The following is a 12,566-nucleotide window of genomic DNA, read 5'->3' as shown; positions in this document are numbered from 1 at the left end:
CAAGAGCGAAACTCCGTCTCAAAAAAAAAATACAAAAATTAGCTGGGCGTGATGGCACATGCGTATAGTCCCAGCTACTTGGGAGGCTGAGGCAGGAGAATTGCTTAAACCTGGGAGACGAAGGTTGCAGTGAGTTGAGATCGCGCCACTGCACTCCAGCCTGGTGCCTGGAGACAGAGCGAGACTCTGTCTCCAAAAAAAATAAATAAGAAACTTTACTTTTTTTTCCCCGAGATGGAATTTGGCTTGTTGCCCAGGCTGAAGTGCAATGGTGTGTTCACCACCTTCCGAGTTCAAGTGATTCTCCTGCCTCAGCCTCCTAAGTAGCTGGGAATACAGGCATGTGTCACCACTCCCAGCTAATTCTGTATTTTTAGTAGAAATGGGGTTTCTCCATGCTGGTCAGGCTGGTCTCAAACTCCCAACCTCAGGTGATCTGCCCACCTCAGCCTCCCAAAGTGCTGGGATTACAGGCGGGAGCCACGGTGCCTGGCAAGATTTGCTCTTCTAGTATTTTAAGTATCAACCACTACTCAAAGGATGGAGTTAGGAGTGCCCACTCCTCTAGGGTGGCCAACTGACCGGGCTTTCCCAAGACTCTCCTGGTTTTAGCACTGAAGGTCGCACTTCCTGGGAAACCCTTCGGTCCTAGGATCAAACTAAGACAGGTGTGGTCACCCTGTTTATTTTATTTTATTTTATTTTAGGACGGAGAGTCTCTCTGTCCCCCAGGCTGGAATGTAGAGACACAATTTCAGCTCACTGCAGCCTCTGCCTTCCCAGGCTCAAGCAATTCTCCTGCCTCAGCCTCCCAAGTGGCTGGGATTACAGGTGCTCCCCACCACGTCCAGCTAATTTTTTTTTTTTTTTTTTGTATTTTTAGTAGAGACGGAGTTTCACCATGTTGGCCAGGCTGATCTCGAACTCCTGACCTCGGATCATCCACCGTCTCAGCCTCCCAAAGTGCTGGGATTACAGGCATGAGCCATCTTATTGAGTGTCAGGCACGGTGCTGGGCACTGCACGTCCCTGCATCATTTTACCTATGGCCAGTGTCAAGGTAGGTTCGCTCGTGCCCATTTTGTGCATAAGAAAACAGCCTTAGAGAGGTTAGGTTGCTTATGTAAGCCCAGGGTAGGTGGCACACGGTCTGCCAGTCTGCAAAGCACTGGTATCTTCCAGCTGGTAGTCCTTGCTCCTGGGGTGCCCAGTTCTGGGTCCTAGGGAAGGTAGGTTAAGACACCCAGTGGCAGGAACTGGGTGAGGATTTGCTGCCCTCTTGTGGCAAAACAGACAGAACCCTGGGTGTGAGACTCCTGGGCATCTTCCAGGTGGCCTTTCATCCCTGGGAGCAGGACCTCAACTCTGACCTCAGCCCTAGGAAGATGTCACATGAGTGGCTCCCGCCAGGGTCTGTGGTGGCCCTGTCCCATCCGGGAGTCACATAATCACTCAGGCTGTCACAGGCCCAGGGCCAGACTGCTGAGTTTGAGTCTGTGTGGCCCTGAGCCAATTGCTTTCTCCTCTGAGCCTCAGTTCCATCTCAGTAAAATCAGAATGGTAGCCTGGGCAACATAGCAAGACCCCACCCCTACCAAATAAATAAATAAATAAAAGATTCACTGAGGCCAGGCACGTTGGCTCACGCCTGTAATCCCAGCAGTTTGGGAGGCTGAGGCGAGTGGAACACCTGAAGTCAGGAGTCCGGGACCAGCTGGCCAACATGATGAAACCCCGTCTCTACTAATAACACAAAAATTAGCCAGACATGGTGGCTGGTGCCTGTAATCCCAGCTACTCGGGAGGCTGATGCCAGAGAATTGCAGGAACCCTGGAGGCAGAGGTTGCAGTGAGCTGAAATTGCGCCATTGCACTCCAGCCTGGGTGACAAGAGCGAAACTCCATCCCCCTCAAAAAAAAGATTAGCTGAGTGTGGTGGCTGACCAGCCTGTAGTCTTAGCTACTCAGGAGGCCAAGGCTGAAGAATTGCTTGAGGCCAGCTTGGGCAACATAGCATATCTCTACAAAAAAATGTAAAAAATTAGCTGGGTGTGGTGGTGCATGCCTGTAGTTCTAGCTTCTCTGGACACTGAGGCAGGAGGATCCCTTGAGCCCAGGAGTTCGAGGCTACAGTGAGCTACATTGGCACCATTGCACTCCAGCCCAGTCACAGAGTGAGGCCCTGTCTATTGAAGAATATATATCTGGGCCGGGCACGGTGGCTCATGCCTGTAATCCCAGCACTTGGGGAGGCTGAGGCGGGTGAATCACAAGGTCAGCAGTTCAAGACCATCCTGACCAACATGGTGAAACCCCGTCTCTACTAAACATACAAATATTAGCTGTGCGTGGTGGTGTATACCTGTAATCCCAGCTACTCAGGAGGCTGAGGCAGGAGAATTGCCTGAACCTGAGAGTCAGAGGTTGCAATGAGCCTAGACCATGCCACTGCACTCCATCCTGGGCAACAGAGCGAGACTCCATCTCAATTAAGAAAAAAAAAAAGAAAAGACCCCCTTTAATTCCACCCTGGGCTGCTAGAAAACCACCACTATCAGGTAGCCAGGAACGACCTTTGGAGAACACACACAGCACCCTCCAGGTACCATCCACTTGTTTACCATTCTTCTGCCTGGGGACTCAGTGGGAAGGTGGTCCTATACCCAGGAGCCCACATCCCCCCAGCAAATGTTTATTTTATTTTTATTTATTTATTTATTTTGAGACAGAGTCTTGCTCTGTCGCTCAGGGGGGACTGCAGTGGGGTGATCTCTGCTCACTGCAACCTCCGCCTCCTGGGTTCAAGCACTTCTCCAGCCTCAGCATCCTGAATAGTTGGGAATACAGGCATGCACCACCATACCTGGCTAATTTTTGTATTTTTAGTAGACATGGGTTTTCACAACGTTGGCCAGGCTGGTCTCAAACCCTTGACCTCAGGTGATCTGCCCACCTTGGCCTCCCAAAGTGCTGTGATTACAGGTGTGAGCCACCACACTGGGCTTTTGTGGTCATGGAATGGTTTTGTGTGATGTTGGTGTCCTGGAAATTACTTATGTTTGACAAGAGAACACCAAGACCCAGCTGTGACTGCCTGGCCAGCTCTCAGTGAAACAGAACAGGAATGGGACAGAGCTTCTCCTTCACATACTTTCTCTTTTTCCTCCTCTTGTCCCACTGATCACAAAACCCAGAGCATTACCTCGCTGATGACATATCTGCTAACCCCAAGGCTGTAGTCATACAAATAGCCATTCTTCTATGCTCTCGTAACATTTAATCAGGCCTCTTATTTGAAGAATTCCAGAGAGGCCTTAGGAGAGATCCAAATATTGAATGAAGCTTGCATAGTGTACCACCTCGGGAAGGAATGTGGAACAACTGATTGATTGCCTTGTTGCCACCGGCCAGACTACCAGGTGACTCAAGATAACCACCGCAACCAGATATGGGACCCGCAAACCCTCACCTGCTTTGCCCAGCCCAGCCTGCGTAACCTATACCTGATGTCAATTCCCATGCTTTGCCTCATAAAAAAATTTCCTCTGCTCTTTCCACAAGTCAGCTGGAGGATGCCTTCAATTCTGCTTCCGTTGTCCCCCCTGCACTCAAGCACAAGCTCTGAAATCAACACCTTGTCTGGGAAATCTGCTTGGACCTCTGTTAAGCTTCATCACAAGGGGAGCCAAACATCCTGTAGTCTGTAACATCAGATGTGAACAACAGCTTTTCTTTCTCTTGCTCTCTCTTTTTTTTTTTTTTTTTTTTTTTTTTTTTTTTTTTTTTTTTTTTTTTTTTTTTTTTTTTTTTTTTTGAGTCTTGCTCTGTTGCTCAGGCTGGAGTGCAGTGGCACAATCTCAGCTCACTGCAACCTCCATCTCCTAGTTTCAAGTGATTCTCCTGCCTCAGCCTCCCAAGTAGCTGGGATTATAGGCGTGCACCACTATGCCCAACTAATTTTTGTATTTTTAGTAAAGACAGGGTTTCACCATGTTGGCCAGACTGGTCTCGAACTCCTGACCTCGAGTGATCCACCCATAAGCCATAAGCTACCATGCCAGAGTTTTCTCTTTCTCAAAGTCAGCTAAACAAAAAATCAGGCTTTTAAAAAATTAAAGTTAGTTTTAAAAAATCTTACTAGGACTGTAACCAGGGAAAGTCTTTCACAGTTTGTTAAACTGCTTCACAACAGTTTCAGCACACATTTATATTTATATACAGTTTATATAAAAACATTTATATACAGTTGGTGGTCCCCTGCATGTGCTCAGAAGTTATATCAGGCGAGGCACGGTGGCTCATGCCTATAATCCCAGCACTTTGGGAGGCTGAGTCAGGGGGCAGATCACCTAAGGTCAGGAGTTAGAGACCAGCCTGGTCAACATGGTGAAATCTAGTCTCTACTATAAATACAAAAATTAGCCAGGCATGGAGGGCTGCCTGTAATCCCAGCTACTTGAAGGCTGAAGCAGGAGGATTGCTTGAACCCAGGAGGTGGAGGCTAAGTGAACCAAGATTGAACCACCGCACTCTATCCTGGGGGACAGAGTGAGACTCTGTCTCAGAAAAAATAAAAGTTATTATCAAATGTGCTCACGAGTTACAATAGAGCAAAATTTCATCAAGGCTTGGGTGTGAGGGTACAGCTAGTTATAGATTATAGAGGACTTGACTGGGTATGGTGACTCACGCCTATAATCTCCGTCAGCACTTTGGGAGGCCCAGGCGGGAGGATCGCTTGAGCCACCTTGTTTCTACAAAAACTAAAAATAAAAAAATTAACTGGGTGTGGTGGCATGCACCTGTAGTCTCAGCTACTCAGGAGGCTCAGGTGGGAGGATTGCCTGAATCCAGGAGTTCAATACTGCCGTGAACTATGATCACGTCCCTACACTCCAGGCTGGGCAACCAAGTGAGACCCTGTCTCTTTAAAAAAAAAAAAAAATTATAGAGGCATCATCATTAATCCTGCCAGAGACTATGTACAGGAAGAGGCAAGGTCATTATTGAGCTTTTCTTTTCTTTTTTTATTTTTTTGAGGCAGTCTCATTCTGTCGCCCAGGCTAGAGTGCAGTGTCGCAATCTGGTCTCACCGCAGCCTCCACCTCTCAGGTTCAAGGGATTCTCCTGCCTCAGGCACCCCAGTATCTGGGATTACAGGCACACACCACCACCAACGGCTAATTTTTGTATTTGTATTTATTTATTTATTTATTTAGAAATGAGGTTTCGCCATGTTAGCCAGGCTGGTCTCGAACTCCTGACCTCAGGTGATTCACCCACCGCAGCCTCCCAAAGTGCTGGGATTACAAGCGTGAGCCACCATGCCCGGCTAAGTTTTGCATTTTTAATGGAGATGAGGTTTCACCGTGTTGGTCAGGCTGGTCTCAAACTCCTGACACCTCGTGATCCGCCCGCCTTGGCCTCCCAAAGCGCTAGGATTACAGGCGTGAGCCACTACGCCGGGCCTGAGCTTGTGTTTTCTAAAAATGCAGTGATTAAGGCAAGAGAGGTAGGAACCTGTGTTCTCTCTCCTGCTTGTTCAGGGTGTTACCGGAGAGGACTGTGCTCAGTCACTGAGTCAAGGCCTTTGTGAAATCCTGCTCGCAAGCAGAATGAGCAGACAAGGTTCCTTAGGTTTGCTGCTTTGTCTCACTACCAAGGCTCATTCATTGGCAGCGGTGTATTTGCAGAGGGCCAGGTATAGAGTAATTGGAGGAGGACAAAGGAGGCAGGCTCAGTCTTCAGGGAGCAGTGACAAGTTTGCGCTGTCTTCTGTAAACAGGAGATTGTCAGAAATGGAAGAGGGGGGACCAGACCCAAGGAAGGGCCAGGACAAAGCCCGGAGGCGAGGAGAGCCAAGGGGGAGGAAGTGCCGAGAGCATCAGCAGGACTGCGCGGTGGCACAAAGACGCCCGTGGGGACTGGAGAGGCCAGCTGGGGCCAGGCTACTCAGGCACAGAGGGCCACCTCCCCTCCAGGGACGTGAGCGGCTAGCTGCACTCATTTGTCGTTCAGGAACAGGAAATGAAAACCCGCAGCTTTGATCACAATAACCCACGCCGGCCTCGGGTTCATGAATATTCAGCAGGCTGCTTCCGGCTTGCAACCCCGCCTCCGTCCCCTCTCTGTGGAGACTGCGCATGCGTTGCCGGCGCGCGGCTCTGTTGTCATACTTGCGCGCCGCCGCCGCAGCTCGCTGGGAAAACTGGACGAGTGTCATGGCGAGCTCAGCTGCCTCCTCGGTGCGACCGCCGAGACCCAAGAAAGAGCCGCAGACGCTCGTCATCCCCAAGAATGCGGCGGAAGAGCAGAAGCTCAAGCTGGAGCGGCTCATGAAGAACCCGGTGAGACAAGGCCCGGGCTCCGAGGCCCACCCCCTTCCTCTGTGGCGCCCCTAGTTTCCCGTGGGTCCATCTTCCCCGCCTCCAAATTCAGAAACTCAGTATCTGACCCTCCCCGAGCAGTCTTTGGCGGGAGAAGGCTGTCCTAGAGATAGTGAACTTCTTGTTTGTCCTTGTGTGAAAGCCCAGCTTGAATGAAGGCACGGTGGAGCGGCTTCCCGTGCTCTAAGACCCCTTCTAGTTTAGCTTTCTGGATATTCTAAACAATACTGATCGTTAGAGAGACAGTGGCCGGGACGTTTGGAGCGAGTCACTCCTCTCCAGCCCACACTCCCTCCGGGTCTCGGTCTCCTGGATCATAAAAACAGTTGAACGAGAACGTCCTTTATATCTTTTTTTTTTTTTTTTTTTTAAATACAGACGTGGTTTCACTATGTTGGTCAGGCTGATCTTGAACTCCTGACTTCGGGTGATCTGCCCGCCTCGGCCTCCCAAAGTGCTGGGATTACAGACGTGAGCCACCGCGTCCGGCCGTCCTTTATATCTTTAACTGGAAAAGCTCCACTCTTCTCCCCTAGTAGTGTTATTAAAGGTGGCGGTTTCTAGCTGGAAACTATGGCTTAGGTTTCTCAGTTCTGCTCTGGTAAGTGTAGTCCTGGGAAGGTGAGGACTGTGTTATGCCCAAGAGTACATAGGATGAAAAAAGCCATGGCAGACGGAAGAACACAAAATCAGCTCTGTGCCCAAGTAGCAAAGCAGTCCTGCTTCATTTGTCCAATTAAAATTCTTTGGTCATAAGAGGTGTAATTTGGGCTGGGTGCTGTGGCCCCTGCCTGTAATCTCGGTGCTTTGGGAGGCCAGGTGGGAGGATGGCCTGAGGCCAGGAAGGAGTTCAAGACCAGCCTGGGCAACATAGTGGGTCCCTGTCTGTACAAAAACTAAAAAGTTGCCTGGCATGGTGGCATTCACCAGCAGTCCTAGCTACCCTGGAGACTGAAGCAGGAGGATCACTTGAGCCCGGGAGTTCAAGGCTGCAGTGAACTATGATTACACCACTGCACTCCAGCCTGAGGGACAGACCAAGAACCCATCTCTTAAAAAGAGACAGAGAGGCCAGGCATGGTGGCTCATGCCTGTAATCCAAGCACTTTGGAGGCCAAGGCGGGCGGATCACCTGAGGTCGGGAGTTCAAGACCAGCCTGACCAACATGGTGAAATCCCGTCTTTAAAAAAAATAAATGAATAAAAATAAAATTAAATTTTAAAAAAAGAGAGAGATGTAATTTTGTCAGCAAGTTTATATTTAGAAATGCTTTCATGTTTAAATGTTGCAGGACAAAGCAGTTCCAATTCCAGAGAAAATGAGTGAATGGGCACCTCGACCTCCCCCAGAATTTGTCCGAGATGTAATGGGTAATGTCTTTGTGTCTGTGTGTGTGTAAATAGAATTTTTTAAGGTAGATATAAAAACCCTGTAGTTAGTATTTGTTAAATCTCTGAGGAGGGGAACTACTCACTTGTTCAGTGTTTTGCTTTTACAATGATGGGGATATAGTTGCTTTTATTTATTTGTTTATTTGACATCAGTAATTTAGCTTAAGGATTATAGTTGCTTATGGTTTGGCACTGGAGAATTTTCTCCTGCCTTATTGCACTTTTTAAAAAATTTTTATTTTTTGAGGCAGTCTCACTCTGTCACCCAGGCTGGAGTGGAGTGACACTATCTCTGCTCACTGCAACCTCTGCCTCCCAGGGTCAGGCTATTCTCTTGCCCCAGCCTCCTGAGTAGCTGGGGCAGAATTGCCTGAGCCCGGGAGGCCAAGGCCAAGGCCTTGCAGTCCTCCTACGTCAGTCTCCCAAGTAGCTGGGACCACAGGCGTGCACCCCTATACCTGGCTAATTTTTTTATTTTTAGTAGACACTGGGTTTCGCTATATTGACCAGGCTGGTCTTGAACTTCTTACCTCAGGTGATCCACCTGCTTCAGCCTCCCAAAGTGCTAGGGTTACAGCTGTGAGCAACCGTGCCCGGCCATCTTCTGCATTATTCTTAATAATGCATTGTGGTTTTTTTTGTAAATAGAAATCATTTTATTATTTTGTTGGATCATAAATATCTACAGTCATACCATGGAGATAGTGCAGGTTCAGTTCCAGGCCACCTGGTTAAAGTGAGTGTCGCAGTAAAGGGAATCATACAAATTCTTTGGTTTCCCAGTGTATATACAAGTTTTGTTCATACTCTACTGTAGTTTGTTTAATGTACAGTAGCATTATGTCTTTAAAAAGCAACATAGGCTGGGCGCGGTGGCTCATGCCTGTAATCCCAGCACTGTAGGAGACCAAGGCAGGAGAACCGCTTGAGTTCAAGACCAGCCTGGGCAACATAGCAAGACCTCATGTCTACTAAAAATTTAAAAATTAGCCAGGCATAGTGGTGCACGCCTGTGGTCCCAGCTACTTGGAATCCTGACTGAGGTGGGGGGATTGCTTGAGCCCAGGAGGCCAAGGCTGCAATGAGCTGTAATGCCTGCCACTGCACGCCAGCTTGGGTGACAGAGCAAGACCCTGTCTCAAAAAAAAAAAAAGCTTGGCCGCGCATGGTGGCTCACACCTGTCATCCCAGCACTTTGGGAGGCCGAGGTGGGCGGATCACGAGGTCAGGAGTTCAAGACCAGCCTGACCAACATGGTGAAACCCCATCTCTACTAAAAATACAAAAATTAGCTGGGCATGGTGGCGCACACCTGTAATTCCAGCTACTCAGGAGGCCGAGGCAGGAGAACTGCCTGAACCTGGGAGGTGGAGGTTGCAACTTCGTCTCAAAAAAAAAAAAAAAAAAAAAAAGCTTAAGAAAAAACACTTAAAAATACGGTTGTTCTAAATATATTCTTTTCTAAGCCCCTTTTTTTTTTCATTTAATATATCGTGAACATCTTTTCAGCTCTCTAGAAATCTAGCATGTCAAATGTGAAGTCATGGAGGAGGTGAGAAAGTCACTTAACCACAGCCTCCTGATACTGTAATTGAGTGGGATTTTTAGTGACTTCACATTCAACATTCATATAACAAATAATTAATGAAATCCATAATATGCAAGGTACTGGGCCAGTTCTGGATGCAGTGGGGAGAAAGGAAGGCATGGTCCTGTCCACGACTTCCACTTTCTGTTTCTTTAGTCCCCTTTGATTAAGGGTGGCCTGTATTGGTATTTAATCTAGAACTTTGGACTGTTCTGGCTACAGGTTCAAGTGCTGGGGCCGGCAGTGGAGAATTCCACGTGTACAGACATCTGCGCCGGAGAGAATACCAGCGACAGGACTACATGGATGCCATGGCTGAGAAGGTCAGTGAGCCAGGAGGCTGGCTGAGCTGCCATGTTTGGGCAGTGTGCATGTACTACCTTAAGAAAAAAGCATTTGGGGAAGCCAGGCGCAGGGCTGATGCCTGTAATCCCAGCACTTTGGGAGGCCAAGGCGGGCAGATCACCTGAGATCAGGAGGTGGAGACCATCCTGACCAACATGGAGAAAACCCGAATATTCTAAAAATGCAAAATTATCGGGGCGTGGTGGTACGTGCCTGTAATTCCAGCTACTTGGGAGGCTGAGGCAGGAGACTCACTTGAACCCGGGAGGTAGAGATTGCGGTGAGCCGAGATCGCACCATTGCCCTCCAGCCTGGGCAACAAGAGCGAAACTTCACCTTGAAAAAAAGAAAAAGAAAGAAAAGAAAAAGCAAATGAGGAAGAATAGATACAGCTGGTGTGGCTAGTGTGCAGTGTGCAGCACAGAACACAGAGTCCAGGTAACCCCCCGATCGGAATCAGAACAGCAGGATACCCACACCAGGAGAGGGATGGGAGCGAGAGTCTTCCTTGTGTATGGAAGGGCACAGCCAAGGCCTCTCTTCTCTCTAGGCCATTTGCCATGCGATAGAACAGCAAGTGGGATCCCCACACCATTTAAATTGTTATTTCTCTGTCATTCTCCCTCTTTTTAGCTGAATGCCTAGATGCAGTTAGCTGTGCATTTGGTGTGAACGGCAGCGTGCTTTCCCTACTGCGAAAGTACATACGGTATCTGCCTCTTGGAGCATTTGATTTTCCTAACTCTGGAGCTGGCATTTCTTTGTGACAGGCGTCAAGTAATAGATTACTGTAAGATTATTATTAATCTGTAATAATTATAGGTTATTTGAGAATTGCTTAAGAAACCATATTTTGGGAGAGGCATTGTTTCTTCAGACAGGGTCTTGCTCTGTCACCCAGGCTGGAGTGCAGTGGCACAACTTGGTTTCCTCCACCTCCCAGGCTCAGGCAGTTCTCATGCCTTGGCCTCCCAAGGAGCTGGGATTACAGGTGTGTGTCACCATGCACAGTAAATTTTTGTATTTTTAGTAGAGATGGGATTTTGCCGTGTTGGCCAAGCTGGTCTCAAACTCCTGATCTCAAGTGATTCTCCTGCCTTGGCCTCCCAAATTACTGGGATTAGAGGTGTGAGCCACTGCACCCATCCTGCCTGTCTTTCTGTTAATATAAATCAAAGCTGGGTGTGGTGGTGTGCGAGGTGCCACCTGGGTGGTACTTGTCTCTTTTGTCTTTTTTTACTTTTTCTTTTGAGACAGAGTTTTGCTCTTGTTGCCCAGGCTGAAATGCAGTGGCACAATCTCGACTCACCGCAGCCTCCGCCTCACTGGTTCAAGTGATTCTCCTGCCTCAGCCTCCCAAGTAGCTGGGATTACAGGCATGCGCCACCATGCCTGGCTAATTTTGTGTTTTTAATAGAGACGGGGTTTCTACATGTTGGTCAGGCTGGTCTTGAACTCCCGACTCAGCTGATCCGCTCGCCTCAGCCTCCCAGAGTGCTGAGATTACAGGCGTGAGCCACTGCACCTGGCTGGTCTGTCCTTTTTTAAGTGGAGAGCAAAAGTGCCTCCAGAAACGCCCACAAGACAAGTGCCTCTCGTCCCTGCTACACCCCAAGATTTCAAGTCCAACCTGGACAACAGAGTGAGACATCAAATGTTATTTGGCTGGTTCCTTTTGATTTTCTAAATGTACATCTGACTTTTCCTAATGAGGGTGTGGGATTGTTCCCTGTTACTAATCTTAGAAGAACATGCACCACAAAAAAGTCCCTTTCCTCAGTATGGGCAAGGTGCCTTTTTTTTTTTTTTTTTTTTTTTTTTGTGACAGTCTTGCTTCGTTGCCAGGTGCCAGGCTGGAGTGCAGTGGCGTGATCTTGGTTCACTGAAACCTCTGCCTACCGGGTTCAAGCAATTCTCCTGCTACTCCCGAGTAGCTGGGACTACAGGCATATGCCACCACGCCCAGCTAATTTTTGTATTTTTAGTAGAGACAGGGTTTCACCATGTTGGCCAGGATGCTGTCAATCTTTTGACCTCGTGATCCACCCGCCTCAGTGTCCCAAAGTGCTGGGATTACAGGTGTGAGCCACCATGCCCAGCCAGGGTGCCTATATTTCATAGAGTACATTTGTGCACATTAGAGAGGTTCAGATGCCTTTTTTTTTGAGATGGAGGTTCGCTCTTGTTGTCCAGGCTGGAGTGCAGTGATGCACTCTCGGCTCACCGTAACCTCCACCTGCTGGGTTCGAGTGATTCTCCTGCCTCAAGCCTCCCGAGTAGCTGGGATTACAGGCGCGTGCCACCACGCCTGGCTAATTTTTGTAGTTTTAGTGGAAATGGGGTTGTACCACATTGGTCAGGTTGGTCTGGAACTCCTGACCTCAGGTAATCCACCTGCCTCAGCCTCCCAAAGTGCTGGGATTACAGGAGTGAGTAACTGCACCCAGCCTAAATGCTTTAAAATGATATTTGTTCATCTCCTTTTTATCAGAGAGGAAGCCACTTTATTAGGATTTTGCTTTCCAATAATGTAGTAAAATAAATTAGACTCTAGAGAATTTCTACCTAGAGGAAATAAAATGATTTTTAAAATGAAACCAAGCAATAATTATAAAATATTGTAATATGGCCAGGCTCAGTGGCTCACGCCTGTAATCCTAGCACTTTGGGAGGCTGAGGCAGGCGGATCACCTGAAGTCAGGAGTTCAAGACCAGCCTGAACAACATGGTGAAACCCTGTCTCTAAAAAATAAATAAATAAAATAAAATAAAAGGTAATATTTAGCAATAAAAAAGGAACAAACTATTGATCTGTACAACAACTGGGATGGTTGTTTTGTTTTTTTTTTTTTTTT

General features: G+C 48.1%; 1 protein-coding gene across 1 annotated transcript in view; it reads left to right on the top strand.

Annotated features, from left to right (window-relative positions):
- Window positions 1-6,157: 6,157 nt before the first annotated feature.
- The window catches only part of PRKRIP1 (PRKR interacting protein 1), a 35,257-nt gene continuing 28,848 nt past the window's right edge, over window positions 6,158-12,566 (top strand). The window contains exons 1-3 of the mRNA XM_017533511.2: window positions 6,158-6,347; window positions 7,679-7,757; window positions 9,589-9,689. Of these exons, the coding sequence (XP_017389000.1) occupies window positions 6,222-6,347; window positions 7,679-7,757; window positions 9,589-9,689 (306 nt within the window). The 5' untranslated portion in view covers window positions 6,158-6,221. The remainder of the gene's footprint in view (window positions 6,348-7,678; window positions 7,758-9,588; window positions 9,690-12,566) is intronic.

This window comes from Cebus imitator, unplaced genomic scaffold (assembly GCF_001604975.1).
Source record: "Cebus imitator isolate Cc_AM_T3 unplaced genomic scaffold, Cebus_imitator-1.0 Scaffold82, whole genome shotgun sequence".
NCBI lineage: Eukaryota > Metazoa > Chordata > Mammalia > Primates > Cebidae > Cebus > Cebus imitator.
Note: the sequence above shows the minus strand (reverse complement) of the source record. Positions and strands in the feature narration are given on the sequence as shown.